Here is a 19,068-nt window from a genome sequence, read left to right on the forward strand (position 1 = left end):
ATTTCCATCCATTCCCCCCTTCTGGATGCTTCCTCCAATCTATGTTTTGCTTTCGTTCACATCCGTCTTTCATTTTCGCTTTCCGTCTGTCAGCTCATTATTCCAGATCAAGTGTAATACTCTCCAAAGAATAGTTCTATGGTACATTGTTGCGTAAACTGAACCAGACAGAAACATTTTTGTTGCTGTAACGAAAGCTCATAAAAAGGTTGTTTATTGCTCCATGCTCAAAAAGGCTAGACACACAACTTTTACTCTACTGTATTTAGGCATCACTCTGGAGGTCCAACCATATCTGGGTAATTAGTTTTGCATGTGGTGATAAGAATCAGGCCGCAGAAGGGTTATACCATAAACCTCCTCTTCCGTATCAAAAAATAAACAACTTTAAAGTTTTAGTCCCTAGATGCCAGGGTAACTCAAGTGAGCATAAAGACAGTGTGATGCTGGTTTTGGATAAAACTTGATGTATTGCAGTTATTAGCACCCTTATCCAATGACAAAGGTTGCTCAGAAACACATAGATCGGTAAGAAACACAAGAATATAGGGTCAAAAATAGAAGTAATAAGAAGATGTAAGGATCCAGACGGGTTTTAGGTTAATCACAGAGGTTCCTTTAGAGCGTCACCCAGAATAACCCCCATTTTCCCACTTGGCACGTCTGTGCTGGGCTCCGGTTTTGTTCCGTCCTCCGCCACGTGCCATTCCACACCGGGAGCGCCTCAGAGGCGGAGCGCGATTATCTCGGGGGTGTTTTGGTAAATTGACTAGATACTCTCGCTGTTTCACTTCCTGCCCGGCTGTCCGAATGCCCCGCGGCTCGCGTGAAAATAGACCTGCGGCGCCTCCGGAACGCAGCGCAGATGCGCCCGGTGGAAAATAGGGGTAACCCTCCTATATCAACGGGGGTGTAGACCAAGCAGATCACAATACAACCACATTTGTGCATTAGCATGCATGTGTGTGTGCAAGTTTGTGCTTGTTCTCACGTCTACTTTTTCTGAGAAGTGTCTAAACTGGAGACCATCTGAAGACCTGATGGCACAGTAGGATAATCCTAACAGACAATATCAAATCTTATCCATTGTGTGTATAGGACGCAGTAGCCAGATGTGATGAAACTGAGTTACTACAGCTGCACAATTATCACATTATACATAATCCCTCTCTTCTCCTATCAGAGGGGAAGACAGGGAGAGGTGTTCAAGTCTGGAACCCATTACAGGTCTGTAGCGGTGTTGTGCTGTGCATATTCATCATGGCTAAAATAACTGATACTGCATGAACCTGTGTCCTCCAAAACTGGTTTGTACGGGAACGTGACCGAAATGACAAATTAGGTCAAACTACCTGGCTTGATATCTCAAACAAATGTTACTAAGAAAGCATTTTCTTTCCCGCTTTGTCTCGTCTTTGCTGCAGTTTGGACATGAACTTCTGGCCACATTTTGGGCTTCTCAGTCAGTGATCGTTATCATGTTTCGACACCATAACTAACTAATATATATATATATATATATATATATATATATATATATATATATATATATATATATATATATATATATATATATATATATATATATATATATATATATATATATACATATACATACATACATACATATATACATACATATATACACACACATATACACACACACACACAGTATATATTTATTATGAAATCCATTCATCTTGCACCATATGTTTATGTACTACAGTGTCTGTTGAGTTTTTCTTTTAATGCGTGCAGCAGAGCTACTCCAGTAATTCCATCATGTTCTGCCAAAAGCAGCTTCCTGCACAGCCAGTCGTGTGGCACTGGGCCACTGCACAGAATCTTTGTTTCTGTGTATTTGTTCACTTATGCTGAGTAGTTTGGTTGTGGCAGGTGCACCGGTGTGTTGTGCATGGTGTATTGCTTGCCCTTTACTTTACTCCAGGTTGAAAACATCAGTGCTGCATTGGCTAAATTTGACACTATAACCCCGCAGGGGTTGTGCTCAGTTCTCTGCAAAACAAGGTCATGTATCCAAATCCTTCAAAAACAGCAAGTTCTCTTGCCTATTTTTTATTTTCAATTTATCTCTGATGATTCCCGATTAGCTGCCAAATGCTAAAGTCTTATAAGTGTTAGCACTCTACTTGAGCATGATTGAACAAGCCCTGTGACCTTTCAGCTCGTTCTCTCTCTGAATAGTGATGCTTACACTAAATCAAAAATAAATAAATAAAATGCAGGTGTGCAGGAGTAGAGCTAAATATAAGGCGTGTTGGACAAGAAGAACATGAGGACTGGTAAAATATCCCTTTATAGATAAAGATTTATCTCGCTGCACTACTTCAGCCATATTATAAAGGTTCAGTGTGGTGGTCTACCTGAGGCATAGGGCAGAAAGGAGCTGGGGTTGAACTCCAGCTTCTTCATGAAGCGGATCTGGCCGCTGTCCCGGAGACAGTAGAGGTTCCTCTCACCCAGAATGAAGATGAAGGAGGAGTAGTGGGAGAGGGAGGGCACACAGAGGTCCAGGGCCTGTTCTCCCAGGACAAACGTCCAGTCAGGCTGGAGGAGAACACACACAGTTACAGCACGCTAACCTCTTTTCTTCAATTTCAAAACAACAGGCATGATGTATACTCCGAGTACCCTTCACAGAATGTTTATGCAGTCACTGAAATCCATCTCTTTGGTTAAGTATTCCCATTGTATAAAGGCAGACATGTGGACAAATGCATTTAAGCTCTATGAATAAAGACAAGTGATCTGTGTATGTTGGCATTCATGGCTCTTGTGCTTTTGTGGGAAAATTGTTTGAAAAGTGTTTGTGTTCTCTGGAAAATGGCAAGAGTACTAAAAAGGTGTGGACATTTTTCCTAATTTTCAATACATTCATACTAATTATAAAGATCAATATGATTCAAGGTTATGGGTAAATGTGCTGGTGCCTTTCATTTGTACGTAAGTTTCTTTTACATTCTTCATTCTACCGTTTCGCTGCCGATTGTTTATACAATATAGCAGAAGATTTTAATCTTACCGTTAAATCTAACTGCTGTTTGCAGGTCTTAGTTATTGTATTATTTAAATATCTGTTATAGTATGTGAAGTTGAACTTGCACTTTACAGTAGGCCTCACGGGTGCTTGCCTGGAACATATCATTCAACTGTATATACTACAACTTGTATATAAGATGAATACCAATGCATTTGAATTTGAACAAGCTGTCAACTAACTGTACCTTACCCATATACAACCAATAACACAGTTATGTTATGTATGCTACGCACATTAATGTTTGTCAGACCTTTAACATGCTGAAACTAACAACATATTGGTTTGTGCTAGTGTTGTTAAGCATGGTTTTAGGAACCTCGATTTCAGGTTAAAGCTGCATTAATGTCAAAAACCAACGGAATCGTTCTTGGGCTGTCCTCGATTAAAGAAATTCTTAGTCGACTAATGATTTCAATTCAATTCAATTTTATTTATAGTATCAAATCATAACAAGAGTTATCTCAGGACACTTTACAGATAGAGTAGGTCTAGACTACACTCTATAATTTACAAAGACCCAACAATTCAGTAATTTGATCTGTAAAACTGAGTTTCTCCACAAATAATCATGCAAAAACGGAACTTTAAATCTAGTGCTTACGTTTCTTGGAAATAAGTCATTTAGCATGAAAAATGCATAAAACATCGCTAATCAACTAAAGAAATCATTGTCGATTAAGACGACTGATTAGTCGACTAATCGACTAAGAGGGAGCAGACCTAGATCTTACGTACACACGTTGTCAGTTTATCTCTGGTAGCTGCTGTATTTAAGACTCACCGTCAGCCTTTTGCCTCCAGTCTTGAGGGGCAGATCAGGATCCTGTCGACTCTCTGCCTCTGTAGCCACTGCCAGAGTCTCATACCTGGGAGACAGAGAGACACAGACCGCTGCTTAGCATAATATTTCATCTCTGGACAGCGTAGTAGTAGGGTGTTGTTTTCCAGCCACCATTTTATATGCAAGCTGCTTTCTGAACAGTTTCTACAAAAAAACACCAAGCTATTTTGGACATGTAAAAGTTTTAAATCCATATGCATCTTACTTAATGAATCCAAAATGTATCTCTGCTATGATTAAATATTCTTGGAAACCGTCCATTTTGACTCAGTAGGTCTGTATTGGTTTGCTTGGGAAGACCTGGAAGTGAACTGCCTTGCTTAAGGAAGCTTTGCACTATGCAGAGAGCATTTCCCATTTAACCATTCCTTCCAGATATTTCACAGTCAGTCTAAAAACTGAAATTAGTGACTCTGGTTACAAATTTTGCTTCTTTTACCACTAGCCCAAGACCACAACATCACCAGCTATTTTCCTGAGTGAAATTCCATCTGTAAGGCCAGGGCAGAGATCCTAGTACACATCACTTATTCACATTTAAATAAAGTCAAACACTGTATAACATGTCCATTATTAACTAAATCCACAGCTAGCGTCTCATATCCTCTCTCTCTTTTACAGCTTCTGTCAGGTCAGTCAACAAGCGGCTGACCTGCTGTTCCCCGGAACTGCGGTCTATCAGTTTTAATCAGCGAGCTGTTAGCAACTGGCTGAGGATAAAGTGGTCAGACTGATCTGTGGTCAGTTGATTTTGGCATCTTCAGCATCAGGAGTTTTCCAGTAAGAAGCTGGCAGTCAAAGTGGCTTGGCGGGAATCTATCCTTCTCCTCGAACACCTGTATGAACGGAGAGCTCCAAACCCCGACCCAGCCCGACTCCGGACTGCAGCCCGCTAAATAACGGATTTATCCACTCTCACTCAGTAATGCAGTGTTGCAGTTAATCAAAGCTGGCAGCAATCTTTATATCAGGAGACACAATGTTCTCCTTTGGCATTTTTTGGTTTAGTAGTTTAAGCAATACTTGGGTGATGTTAGAAAACTAATTAGACAAACCGACGCCACAAAACAGCACGTGTTCACTGAAGAATTTTTTTATGTTTAACCCTTAAGCACTTAATGTAAGTAAAATTGCTGTGTTTTGAAATGTTTGCCTTATTGGTTAGTAAACAATACAATAACACTATACACTGCCTTTTATAGGAATAGCAGGGTTTCTGTAGTTCTCTAGGGAAGGCAATGTCTGTTGGTTGGTCAATGACTTTCAGACTGAAATAGCTCAACAACTATTACATGGATTGCTATGAATCTGGTGCAGACATTCACGTCCCCCTCAGGATTAATTGTAATAACTTTGGCGATCTCGTTACTTTTCATCTACGGCCATCATAAGGTAAAACTTTTGTCCAACGTCCAATACTGCCAGACCAAATACCTGCAAAATGAATACAATTGCAATCAGCCTCAGCTGTACTCTGTGTTCAGTGTGAATAAGCAAATGTTAGCAAACTAACTAAATTAGGATGATTATAATTACCTGCTAAACATCAGCATGTTAGCATTGGCCTTATGAGCATGTTAGCATATTGATAGTTGTGTTTTTTGATGCATTCAGTGTTAATGCACTAACTCAAACCGGTTTAGAATTAGGATGTAAAATGGAATTGGGACACAGCTTTAGTTCTGTATGCATCACAGGCAACTCAATCACCCAAAGGCCCCATTATTCATCATATTTTTTTAGAGTGAAACAAGATAAATGTAAAATAAATTCCAAGCGCTATCAGGTCTGCATTGGTATTTTATAAAGACTTTTTCTTCCTTACCTTTGTTGATTAATTTTAAATGTTTTGTATAGAGGAAGAAATTGTCATATCGCTGCCATCCCATTGCCTGAAAGAACATCTCAGTTTTATACCCTAATAAATCAAATTAGCATATGTGACCCTAAAAGTAACACTAATTCATCATTAAATTGTGCATAAAACAGCAAATGTCAGTGTTTTAAACTTTGATTTTTGCAATGCAACATTTATAGTTTTCCACTCTTCTGTACAGTAGCGGTACCTGCTGAGCTTCTATGAAAAATGGCGAGCCGACTAACAAGCTGCGTTATGGATGACTGCCCACTAAAGAAACCTTTTCATCACACCGTGGATTTCCCGGGGAAGAAAATGGACTAAAATATATATTAAACATGTCAGCGGTTTTAAGCTTTTAAAGCAACACTCAACGGATCGCAAGACCCACTCCTGCATGAGTGAATGGATTAAATTCAGCCTAATAATACTAAAACAACACCATAAAATAACTGTATTCTTTCATTCTGTTTTGGTATTGCTATTCCAGCCTTCACTTAAACGTCTTATTAATGATGGGATGTGAGGCAGCATGAATGAATTAAAACTGGACATGCATGTGTGTGTGTGTGTGTGTGTGTGTGTGTGTGTGTGTGTGTGTGTGTGTGTGTGTGTGTGTGTGTGTGTGTGTGTGTGTGTGTGTGTGTGTGTGTGTGTGTGTGTGTATGTGTGACTGTGTGTGTTCAGTTCAATCTAACAGAAATTGGTTGGATGTTGATTTAAGTATAATGAAAGAGGGTAAAAATAACACAAAGCACTGTGTGTGCGAGAAAAATGGGAAAACCACAAAAATCTGATTATTCACCTGCATGCCTAACATATGAGGACGGAGAACAAGACACAGACCACTGGCACAGACAAACTCTTGGGAACGTGGAGAGTTTTTTTTTTTGTTGTTTGCCATTTAAAAGTGTTTGTGGTGAACATGGTGTGTGCGCTCTCACAAGCATGGACAAAGTTTTGGTAGGCCCTGACAGTGTGTTCTCATTTATATGAAAGAGGATCTCTCTGAAAAGCTCCACAAACAAACACACTCATTTACCTTAAACATATACATCATACAAGCATATATATAGACACAGCATGCACACACACACTCTACATATGCTCTCTCAGTGTCATGGGTAAACACAAACTAAAATCTCAAAGCTGACGCCAACACACACACACACACACACACACACACACACACACACACACACACACACACACACACACACACACACACACACACACACACACACACACACACACACACACACACACACACACACACACACACACACACACACACAAATCAAGCTCTCATTCATCAGGGCAGGAGACGGTCCAACAGGCTAAATAAACTGAGCGAGGCAGAACAGTTTGACCAGTCATCTGATATGAAATGTATAACAGTCAGTGAAGCCCTGACCCCCGTCATCTGATATGGAATATATATATATATATAAATAAATAAGTTTCTCTTCAAGACTTCCCTTAAGACGTGAATCGGCATGGCTAGATACCACAAGAGCTAAGAGAATGAGAATGCTTGTACCTGGCCTTTAAGAACGATGTAAGAATGATCTTGAGCAAACTTCAAAGAAAGGTGAATATTTAGGGTTGAAAAGGACAGAAGTTGTCGTATTCTGTACAGATTATAAATTCCCCTGATATTGGGCTGCATAATTTTTTTTTTTTTTACTTGAGTTGACTTGAATACTGAAGACTTCATGCCTAGGGATGGGAATTGATAAGATTTTATTAATACTAATGTAATTACTGACTCTGCTTATCCGTCCGATTCTTTATAAATTGTCTTATTGATTTTTCTGTGTGAAAAAAATTGGGCCTACACAGGTTTTTAGCAACAAGGCACCGTTTATTATCTCCGAGTCTGAAGACAGTGTAGAGGAAATGAGAGAATATATGTATGTACAGCATTAGTCGATTCCATCCCTTTTTATGCCATTCAAATACAATGCACGTGTCCGCAGCAGAAAATTAAACATATCGTGAGCTAAGCTGACACTTACGTGAGCGTAAGTGTCAGCTGATTATATTATCACAATTTACTCCATTAGGTCTAAATTGTATCTAAAAATAACCCAGAGTTATATTAAGCTTTCTCTTACGATGCTTTAAGCTACTGAGTTCTTACTTATTTAATTTAGTCCAGGGGCCATCAGTTCCAAGTCAATCATGAAGCTCTTCAGTTGAAACATTATTTGTTAATGCTTCCCTAGAGCTGTATTGGGACTGCATCTGTTTGCTAAGTTACTGCTAATTCACTTCTTGCCACTTTTATTGTGGAGCATCTACAGGAACGTCATTGACTTTAAACACCAAAGTTAGCTGCATCTGAGTGCATCACTGCTATTGTTCCATAAAATGTTCTGCTCGTGTTTTTTTCAACGCTGTTTTAAGTACTGAAGAGAGGATTTATTAAAAGGATTAACAAGACTAGTTTGCACTTACAGACTAGTCTTGCATTGCTAACACAGCGCTGTGGAGATAGGTCTGGTCACACCACTTATGTATTCTGGGATAGGGGGAAAAACAACGCTCTGGCTTGTATTTCTCTAAACCAGGGGTCATCTAATACATTATTCCAAGGGCCGGAATTTTTCTAAGCAGACACTCCGGGGGCCGGACTTTAAAATAAAGAAAATAAAATGTATTTATACCTAATATGCCTATTCTTGTTCAATATTTTCACTTTCTTACTGAATTAATGCTATATTGTTTACATGTATTAGTCTGAGCAAACTCCTAAAAAACATGGAAATTCCATAATGATAACTGGCTCTTCAACTAGAAAAAAGATCTCAGACTAGGAGGCAGTTCACATAGTGAAAGGAGAGGATGTCAGGCTTTATCCCAGAAATGTGCATCCGCTGGGCCAGACTACTTTCAAACTACGTTGTTTTTTCTTCCAAAGTGAACTTAGAAGGTACAGAAAGGAGCTACTTTTAAATGAATCCATTTAAACCAGAGATGGTATGTTAGTTTGGGGTGTATACACTTCACACTGTAATGTAAATACAAGCTTATTGCTATAAGTAATGCAGTTGCGATATTTAAAAAGGTACTCCGTGTCTGCTATTTGTAATTTCCAGAATATGCATCAAAGGGCTGTGTGTCCAGGGAGAGTAGTGAAGTCAGTGTTTCCACGGTGATAACTAGTCTGGAGAATCTCTTGATACTGGTGGGGGGCATCCAGATAACAAACAGCTGGGAGAGAAAACTACAGACACGCATACCGTACACCCACACAGCCTGTGAGACTTCTGTTAGCTCTCCGTGCCTGTGCCAGAGGGAAATAGGCAGTGTGCATGTGCTCACATTAAAGGGAGGTACTTTCCAATCAAACTGTGTGTGCGTGTGTGTATCCGCTTTGGTCCATCCTGCCGAGATCTGCAGTGAGATCAGATGCCTTTAAGATGGTTCAGCACCGCTCACTAACCATCAGCAGCTGAAACTGAAGACAGTGGATAACACCAGGTATCCTCAGATAACTTCATAGCTGCTACAGCTTACAGACTAAAACTTTTGAAGTCATGTGTTTTCATTTGGGGACATTTGTGTTAACCAACCTCAATCTCTAAAATACATATTTTTACGTTTTAATTTGCTCTTTTATTACTTTAAAAGCAATTTATGATATGCTTTATTTTCATTTTAGCAATAATTTAGCAAAAGCACATCAATTATTTCATTGCAACACTGCATGACAAATAATTCAAACAAGTTCAATATATCCTAGAAAATAAAGCAGTTCTTTAGGGAACCGACTGTGTGTGTTACAATGAGTATAGCTGACCAGCATTAGATCATTACAGACGAACATCATAAATTAAGCATTAAAGCAAACAATATTAATGAGGCTTTATCCAAAAACGTACTTGTAGCTCTCCAGCTGGCGTGCAGAGGAAACGGTGAGGAAGCTGTCTGTTCTGGAGTTGTAGACCAATGGGCCGGGAATCAGGAAACCAGGCAGGAACCTGCCAAATGTGTAGCTGTCCTGCTCAAAGAACATCAGCATCCCGTCCATAGACTGGATACACAGGGAGTGGTGACCTGAGAGGGGTGGAAGAAACGTCAGTCACACCCATCCAATAAAGACCAAAATCACTTGGTAAGCACTCACATACGGTTGGTGTTTATGATATGTTGAAGAATGTACAATATAGAATTTACATATTCTATGTACAATGTGGCTTGTTGCTGAGGTGTTGCACCAACTGTGGAAAAATCAACTGTTGTTGTGCAAAAGACATCAAAGTGCACATTTATTTCTAGAAGTACATGGGCCCTATTTTAACGATCTAAGCGCACGGCGTGAATCGCATGTCGCAGGTGTGTTTATGTTGTGTCCAAATCCACTTTTGCTAGTTTGACGGCGGAAAAAAGGGTCCTTGTGCCGGGCGCATGGTTCAAAAGGGTTGTACTTAGTGTCTTCATTAACTCATAGGTGTGTTTTGGGCGTAACATGCAATAAACCAATCACAGATCATCTCCCATTCCCTTTAAAAGCCAGGCACGTTTGGACCTTGGAGCATTGCTATTATGATGGAGAATATTTTTAATTGTAATCTTTTGCATGTTTGTGTGCTGCTGCGCAGCCCTGTGTGTGTGTGTGTAACAAGCATAGTGTGCGCGCGTTGTGCGTAAGCCTACGCGCATTTTACTAAATGCTGAGTTATTAACTTTACACCAGGTTTTTGTTGGTCAATGGCGAGATCACTCTCCGCTGCCTCAAGATAGCAATACGCCAAGAATTCACCTGAACACACCTCCCTGTAAGACCAGCACGCCCAACACTTGGCTTTACTTTTTTTCTGAGTTTCTTTTCGGAATCACCGTTCGCTAAAAAGCCTTGCATTTTGGGGGGTTACATAAAGTGTTTTACGAAGGCTCTGACCAATGATCCTGGAAGACATTCGTGGCTTCTGTTTCATTTCAGCCGTGATGTCGTGTTGTGCTATGAGGTGTGTTTCTCCCTCTGGCTGAATCTGATATCTCCATTAACACCTCCATGCACCTGGCTCTGGGTATGAATGTGTACGAGAGTGTGTGTTTGTTAGGAAAGGCCTGCTGTAGGACATACTAAGCCCTAACACACACAAACACACAGCAATACACACAGTCATAAAGCAGTGTGGCTGTGTGACCAGAGAACTATAATTAGGCCTCAACGCGCTATTAAAACTCACACTGCCATCAACTAGAGGTCAGGGAGACAGCCACCTACAGCCCAACACACACACGCGCGCATACACACACACACACACACACACACACACACACACACACACACACACACACACACACACACACACACACACACACACACACACCTATCAGCAAGAATTTAGACAGAAAAGCTGCCCTCTCTTACACACCTATTCTGTGTAAACACGTGTTTGTGTGTGTGTGTGTGTGTGTGTGTGTGTGTGTGTGTGTGTGTGTGTGTGTGTGTGTGTGTGTGTTTGAGTGATGAGTCGAATTTAGGGTGGCCGTTAACATGCTGAAAGACAAGGTCTCTCACACTGCAGACACGCCCTGACGTGTCCTTAATACTGAAAATGAACCAACAGCAAATGTTGCAGGATCATGAGCATGTATGTCTGCATATGTGTGGATTTACATTCTTGGGTAAGTGTGTGCGCGCGCGCGTGCGTGCGTGCGTGCGTGCGTGTGTGCGTGAGAGAGTCTTGTCTACTGCACCAGCTACTTTTGTTAAAAAAAAGGAAAACCTATTTGAAACACAGATAGAGTGTTTCTTGGAGAACAAATGCATTGTCTTAAGTTCATGATGGCCAGTAATAAGTGCTTTGTCCTTAATGTGGAAAATCTCTGGAAGTATACAAGCTCCAGGCAATTGTAGCGTTGACAAAGTCTCTAAGCACTAGGGTTGCGTATTATGATTCGGATCTTTGCTTCTTCTTATCGTCCTCTGGTTTAGATTCTTCTTATTTTAGACGGGGGTAAAACAAGTACATACTTTAATTGCTAAAAGCAACTTTACTCGGAGCCGATTTAGGCTGCCATAAACAGCAATTTGTCCAAAAGGACAACATATTTTGTGACTCTGGCATGTTTTTATTTAATAAAAACATGCTTTGTTTTGTCAGGACTCCAAAAACAGCTGGATACCCGAGGAGTGGACATTCCTCCCAGACAAACACCCTTCAGCGCTAGGGTCAAAACACCACCCACTCAGACAGCCTGACACAGCGCTGTATCATCAATAATAAGAAAAGGGCTATGAAAATGAGAGCCAGACCGTGCCATAATAGTAACTGTGCACGTGTAATTTTCGCCCAGGTATTACGTGTCAAAGAGCCCTGTATAAGAGCGACGCCGCTCAGACACAGTGGAGGAAACAGGCCAGTATTAGTATCATTAATAAGACATGTTGAACAAGCACACAGAGCAGCCAACAAAGCACAGAGGCTGGCCGCACACTGCAGTGGGCAGAGCCTCGCCTCCGTCTGTGTGTGTGTGAGTGAGAGAGAGTGCGTGTGTGAGACAGAGAGAGTGTGTGGGTACATGTGGATGTGTGTCCAAGCACACTTGTGTGCCAATTTATTTTGTAGTGTACATGTGTCTCTGTGTGTATTGTATATCTATATGCGTCTGACCAAAGCTTAAAAAGGCCAGTCCAAGCTCAGAGTGTGTGTGTGTGTGTGTGTGTGTGGCCTGAATATGACCCAAACCCCAAAGGCAGCCCAGCTATTAGAGAAGTATTAGTAGAGAGCTGCTATTACAGCGCCTACAGCACTGCTAAATGGCTGCTATTATAGACCTACACACTCATGTGTAAGAACACACACAAACACACACACACACACACACACACACACACACACACACACACACACACACACACACACACACACACACACACACACATCCATGAAGTTATATAAAATGTGCATCTATCACGGTCGAAAAAAGGAAATGAAGATTGTTTAAAATATCATCACAAGAACATGCTTATAAGAAGTTTGTAGGAAGCAGGAAAGGGTATGAGGTAATTGACCATTTTTCAGCGTTGTTTTTCATGATATTTAGTTGAGTTAAACCATGAAGAGGGTCTTTTTACCGTTAGGTCCCGAACTTCTATTTTACTGAATTTTTACTTTGTCAGGTACTAATCTTTTTAGTATGATGCTGCTTTTTGGTCTGGTTATTGGGGGTGGGAATCACCAGAGGCCTTACAATACAATATCATCATGATACTTATGTCACGATACAATATTATTGAGATTTTAAATGTATTGCAATATTCTGCAATATATTGGAATTCATTACCTTTTTTCCAAATTCAAATTTTTCCCAATTTTAAATTAAGTTCCCAAAAGGAAACTTTGTCTGTTGTATCTAAAAAGATACATGTCTCTGTTTGTTCATCTCACTTTAATTGTATTGCTGCAAAATGGGATTGTCAAGCAGACAAACTGACCAACACATATATAATAAAAGATCGATACTTGGCGTCTGTGTATCGATACAGTATTGCCATGGAAAATATTGCGATACTATACTATATCGATTTTTTCCCCCATCCCTACTGGTTATTACAGCAAAAAGGAAATTATTCATGTCCAAGGGAGCAACCTGGTTTATTAAAACCTAAAGTTTGAATTTGTGTTTGAGATATCTTGATGTGGGTTGTGCCTGCACCAAGTTCTGTGGTTTAGCAGCATTGTCTACCTTAGCTGGTAGCTGAGGTAGACAATAAATCTCTGCCAGATCCAGGGGTGCTGTTCTGACGCTGCACTCTGACCTCGTCTTGAGATGTGGTTAAAAAGGGAATTTCCCTCCAAGAGGCAATACAGGATCCCATTCATTTATTTTAGGAACTGTAAATACAAGGTCTGCACTGCTATCTAGTGCTGACAACAGGGAGGAGCATGAGGAGTGGGGATGACAGGACAGGACAGGACAGGACAGGACAGGACAGGAGAGGAGAGGAGAGGAGAGACATGTTTGTCTATATGTGGACATATATTTCAGTGACGTTTCAACACGTGTGTTACGTAAGTGTGTGGTCCGTTGTATGGGTGAATCTGTAAGGTTGTGTGTGTATGTGTGTGTGTGTGTGTTGTGACTTAATGCCACTGCGGTCATACCTGTGACCCCTCCGAAGGTGCCGTAGGTCATGTTGCAGGCTGTTCTCTGCAGATTGTGTTCATAAACCAACTTTAGCTGGTACTGGTCACCGTGCTCCACGTTCCCTGCAGTTCCTGCATGCACATACACACAGATCAGAAATCAATCTAATCTGTATGCTGTTTTTGAAGGTGAAAGTTGTTCTCACTAAACATGAATAATAATAATAATAATAATAATAATAATAATAATAATAATAATGTTCAACGCTCATTCAAAGTGGGATGAGATGCAGAAAACACAAGAGAGGAAGCATTTAGAGGTTTACCTTTATGTTTGTGTGCATGTGTGTTACCTGAAACAGAGAAGACTGACAACTTCCTGGGGTGAAGAACAGCCAGATGAAGAAGATCTGAACACCTAAAAAGAGAACAAAAGATACACTGCTACATTGACAACAGTAAAGCTGATGGTGAATAATACGACAACCAACTATGTTAACTACTACTATGTTAACTAACTAACCAAGTATGTTGGATACAAACTTCAGAAAATCCACAGTTACAGTTTTGAAAAGAAGTTGACAGCTACAATACAGTGTACTACTTAATGACTTATTTTGTTTTGTGTAAAAAGAATAAACTGATGCAGTTGTGGGGAAATATGTTCTACAAGGTTATGAGTAAGAAGTGTTTGTATAAGTAATGTTGTAGGTAACATGCAACTCAGTGTAAGGAGACGGACAGGACAAAAAGAGACCACTGGATTTAAAACATAAAATAAATATTTAAACAACTGGAATATGTTTATGTATATGGTTGTTCAATAAACAAAGTTGAAAAAATAAAAGCACCAACTGTCAACCCTACAATATCGTCGCAATATCAAAATCGAGGTATTTGGTAAAGAATATTGTGATATTTGATTATCTCCATATTGCGCAGCCCTACATAAAGTATAACTGTAATGCTAATCACCAACACAAATGTGACTCCATGGGGACATCAGAGATCCGACGTAAACAGTAGTAACGAGACCAAATAAGAACGAAGATTTCGGTGCCTGACTTTTTTTTTTTTAAACCGCCCCCTGGTGTTCTGGCATCAACTTGCGTGACGTCAGTGCCACTACTCAGAACACTTGTTGATCAGAACTGATAGTGAGAGGATCAATGAAGATGCCGAAGGCAAAACGCTCCAAGGTCCACAGATGCCTTAAACCAATGTCATGTAAGGGAGGTCACACGTCAAATTTGAAGAAACATCTGGCAACACATGGAGTTTATTTTAAGCCAAACAACGCACCGTGTTTGATAACCTACGTGACGCAAGGCCAAGCACTTCACGAGCAGCAGCCAGTGTCGGCCTCGCCGGACAAATTGAAGAGAGTCCCAGCCCTGCCAGTGTGGTGGTGGACATCACAGATGATGATGATGACAGCAGCCGTTCCTCTTCGGGTAAGTGTAGTTATTTAATGCCAACCACAAATCTTGCATTTCAAGTAAGCTAGCAAACACCGTTGCCATTCATTTCATTTTTAGTACCGGTTGGAGAACCAACCGTTTAAGCACTGGAACCGTTTAAAAAATACAGAGTAGGCACCGGTATTGGATAAAACCTAACTGATACCCAACCCTAGTGACGAGTCAGTGTCTTGCATTCAGCAGGACAGATGCTTCCTGCCACTGTGGTAGAACCCGTGTTCTCAGCTAAAGGGTGGTACCCATTCATATTTTAACTCATACCTTACAGCTGGTGGATTTTTTTAAAACATTGGTTTTGGTTGGGGTGTAGATGATGGTCTCAGTGATGCTGATCCTAGATGTTCACTTATTTACTTTACCACAAGCCCACAGAGAAGGAATCTGTCCACTTTTTGGACCCAGAAAAACGGCTGTCTCACGGCCTTTCAACCACTGCTGTAATGTTTGTGGAGAGAAGAACAACAAGGGAGGAGAAACTGGATCCCACAAGTCTTCTTTCTTCTGTGGAAAACCACTCAAGTCAGTGTTGAAACAAAACCTTTCACCATCTGCCCACCTCGGTCTGCCCTGACAATATTTACAACGTGTTTCACTGTTGAGGGCCAGCCTCCAAAATGCCCACCCGTCTCTGAAGAATGCAGTGCAGAAAAACCGCGGGTAACTAAACACGACGTCTTCCAAACAGACTGATTTAGTTGGATTCTGCTTCCAGCGTGATGACGTGGGAAGCCTTCGAGGCAAACCACCAGAGCTTTTTTTTCCAGAAATCTTGCTTTCTGGAAGAAAGTAAGATTATGGGAGGTAGATGGGAGGTAAGATTATGGGAGGTAGCGTTCAGATCAATGGCTAAAGTAAGGCTGCCAGGGTTAGGAGTTCAATTCCTCGTGTAGTTTAATAGATAAGGGGAGGCTGGTGAAGCTGCTTTGTATCGTTTTTGGTTCTGGTTGTTGGGTGCTCATCTGGCTCGATCATATTGTTTAATGTGCGATTCTTTGGTCGCCTTTACTGGGTGTTCAGACCAAAAACATTCTGCTCTAAAAACATGCAAGGGTCTTTATTCGTAGGGGAATGTTGTCTTGGTTTAGGAAATTGCTAATTGAGTTTGGAGGCTTATTAGACGCCCCAACACTGCACATGCGTTTGTTTTCCTATGAGGATGGTTTTTACGTCATAACAATCTTATTTTACAACAATTTTATCCCCTGTAGCAGCAATTGCCAAGTAAAAAGTAGAATTTATGCCTTGCAGGATGACACTGCTTTGCCGTGCAGCAAAAGTTGAGCCAGGTTCTACTTTTTTGACATTTCTTTGTGACCTCATTGAAATAAATGGGGAAGGCTAGGCCTGTCTGTCATTGGCGTATTTGTGCCACTTCAGTGTATTGCCATAGCAACCTAAGACACGCGACTTTGTAGCATGTAGCTTTGAAATTGTTCACATTATTGTCGCAGTGTAGATTTTTTGTTGTACAAAAAGGTACAAGTTTCCTGCACCTTTATACATCTTAACATTTAATGAAACATTCAGCAAAACTACAGATAGTGTGATAACTATTTGTCTATGCTTGCCCTAAATGTTTACTACTCTGATGATCAGAGCAAGGCACAGACAATGTTAAGATCAGTAGTTCTATTCTGCAGAGTGTGACTGATGCTAGTGATGCTTTAGAGCTCTAACAGGTTACATTTTTTTTATTTTGTTTTTACAAAAAAGGGGTTTTATAAAAAGAGCACACGGTTCAGTGTCTTCCATTTCCTGCTTAACTAAGTATAAAGTGGATACTAATGGAACTGTCCACTAAGACAGTGGTTCCCAACCTTTTTTCCTTGGCGCCCCCCCTACTCATGCCTAAGAAAAGCCGAGCCCCCCCCCCTCCCCCAAAACCGAAGTTGAGGTAACTCTGGAAATAGAGCCTTACTTTCTTTTTTGATACAGAGCAGTTATCAGCACTGTGAAGTTTCTCCGCCATGTTTCATTCATAAAATAGTGATGCCGTGGCAGCAGGAAAAACGAGGATACAACAGAATATATAGTTTTTATACAGACTTTTGTATACATTATATATTCTAGTGTATTATCATAATTTGTTTAACATGTGCAAATTTTTTTTTTTTACCTCAACCTCAAACCAGATAAAGACTCGCGCCCCCCCTGTGATCTTTGCCGCCCCCCCTGGGGGTGCCCGGACCCCAGGTTGGGAACCACTGCACTAAGAGACATATTACCACTATCCTGTCATCCCACATCATTCCTTTCATCCCGCTATCCTTCCTCTTCCCCACTTTCAAATACTTTTGGCTGTCAGGGGTCACTTAATCATCTTCGCTCCAAAACAAGTCATTTTCACTGGAGGCATTTGCACATCTCACTTGAACTCGACTCGGGTTGTCAGCTCTCAAAATCCAATTATGCAGTGCAATAACAAAGCAGGATGGGGCTCTTGGGTTCCGACAACTATGCTAGCAACTCAGTGGTTAACCTGACATTATAAGCAACTATGTTTGGGTCGCCAGGCAGCTGATAGATCATGTTAAATCATGACGAGGGAGAGAAACTCTTGACATGGTGGTTTTGGGTTAGCATGCATCGCAGAGGAATAAAAAGACATGTTAATGTGGTGGTAAGCAAAAGCAGGGATGTTTTCTTTTTTTTATGAATGAAAAAGCAGTGTGATGAGTTATGAATGGGTGTGTCTGCCTAGCAGTTTAAAGTAAGGCTTTATTATAAGCTGTACTATGAATGCTTATAATTCCCAGAAAGTTGAAACAGAGTTAAAAAAAAAAAAAAAAAAGACCTGCGACTCGTTCCCAGGCAGCAGCACACATACAGTATGTAACTTAAACAGAGATATGGCTGTTAGGGTGGCCACAGTGCACATAGTAGCTGTCCTGTAATCTAAAGACCAATGGTTTAGTTCTCGAGCAAACCAACAGGCTCAGTCGAGATGAACTGCGCCTCGCCTGTGAAGTGGACGAGATCAGGCGGGAGCAGCCGGGGGCGGTGACAAAACTCCGCTGTCAAGTCGGACAGTTTCCAGCCGCTTCCAGCAGCCTTCAGGCTGAACAGGAAGTCACAGAAACACTGGTGGTCCGATTCCGATTTAATAAAATGTTATCAGACCCATATATCTGCTTGTACACAGTCTCCAGTTGTTTTTATTAGGACAGAGTAGCTCTCAAAATGCTCTACATGCGATCTGTTGCTGATTTTAATTAACAACACACTGTAGATGATCGGTAATCAGATTTAGTCTCTTCTAAACATCACTATCAGCCACACAATAGGAAGTTCTGTACAGAATAAGCCTTTAAATCAGCAGTTCAAATCCCTCCAATTCAAAATCAATAAAAAAGTATAAAACGTCATGTTGGGTCGATTCTGAACCAATCAGTTGTTAGATCGGCTGAGAGGCTGCCGTTACCCAGCATGCCCTGGGTCCGCCTGGGTCTTGCAGTCAGTGAAAAGCAACTGTGCTACCTGCGTCTCAGAACTGCGGCCGCCTTGATCTCGTGAGGTTATCGTTACCCACGTGTGCATGACGTCAGAGCAAGTCGGGATCAAGTCGGACACAAATCTAACCGGCGTGCATTGGGCGGCGATCGCCGGTGATCGATTCTGCGCAGATCTGGATCATCTCAAACGAGCCGAATATGTCCATCGACTGCTCTGTGTCCCCTCCAACAATGACCTCTGACTTACTTACTAAGAACGAGCCATTTCAA

The 19,068-nt window shown here is 41.0% G+C and overlaps 1 protein-coding gene across 2 annotated transcripts in view; it reads right to left on the reverse strand.

The window, feature by feature from the left end:
• Positions 1-19,068, reverse strand: part of bbs9 (Bardet-Biedl syndrome 9) — a 183,155-nt gene that overhangs the window by 157,687 nt on the left and 6,400 nt on the right. For both annotated transcript variants that reach the window (XM_028581570.1, XM_028581571.1), the window contains exons 4-8: positions 14,219-14,283; positions 13,884-13,997; positions 9,648-9,822; positions 3,843-3,927; positions 2,385-2,568 (exon numbers count right to left, since the gene is read on the reverse strand). In XM_028581570.1, the coding sequence (XP_028437371.1) occupies positions 2,385-2,568; positions 3,843-3,927; positions 9,648-9,822; positions 13,884-13,997; positions 14,219-14,283 (623 nt within the window). The remainder of the gene's footprint in view (positions 1-2,384; positions 2,569-3,842; positions 3,928-9,647; positions 9,823-13,883; positions 13,998-14,218; positions 14,284-19,068) is intronic.

Source organism: Perca flavescens, chromosome 6 (assembly GCF_004354835.1).
Source record: "Perca flavescens isolate YP-PL-M2 chromosome 6, PFLA_1.0, whole genome shotgun sequence".
NCBI lineage: Eukaryota > Metazoa > Chordata > Actinopteri > Perciformes > Percidae > Perca > Perca flavescens.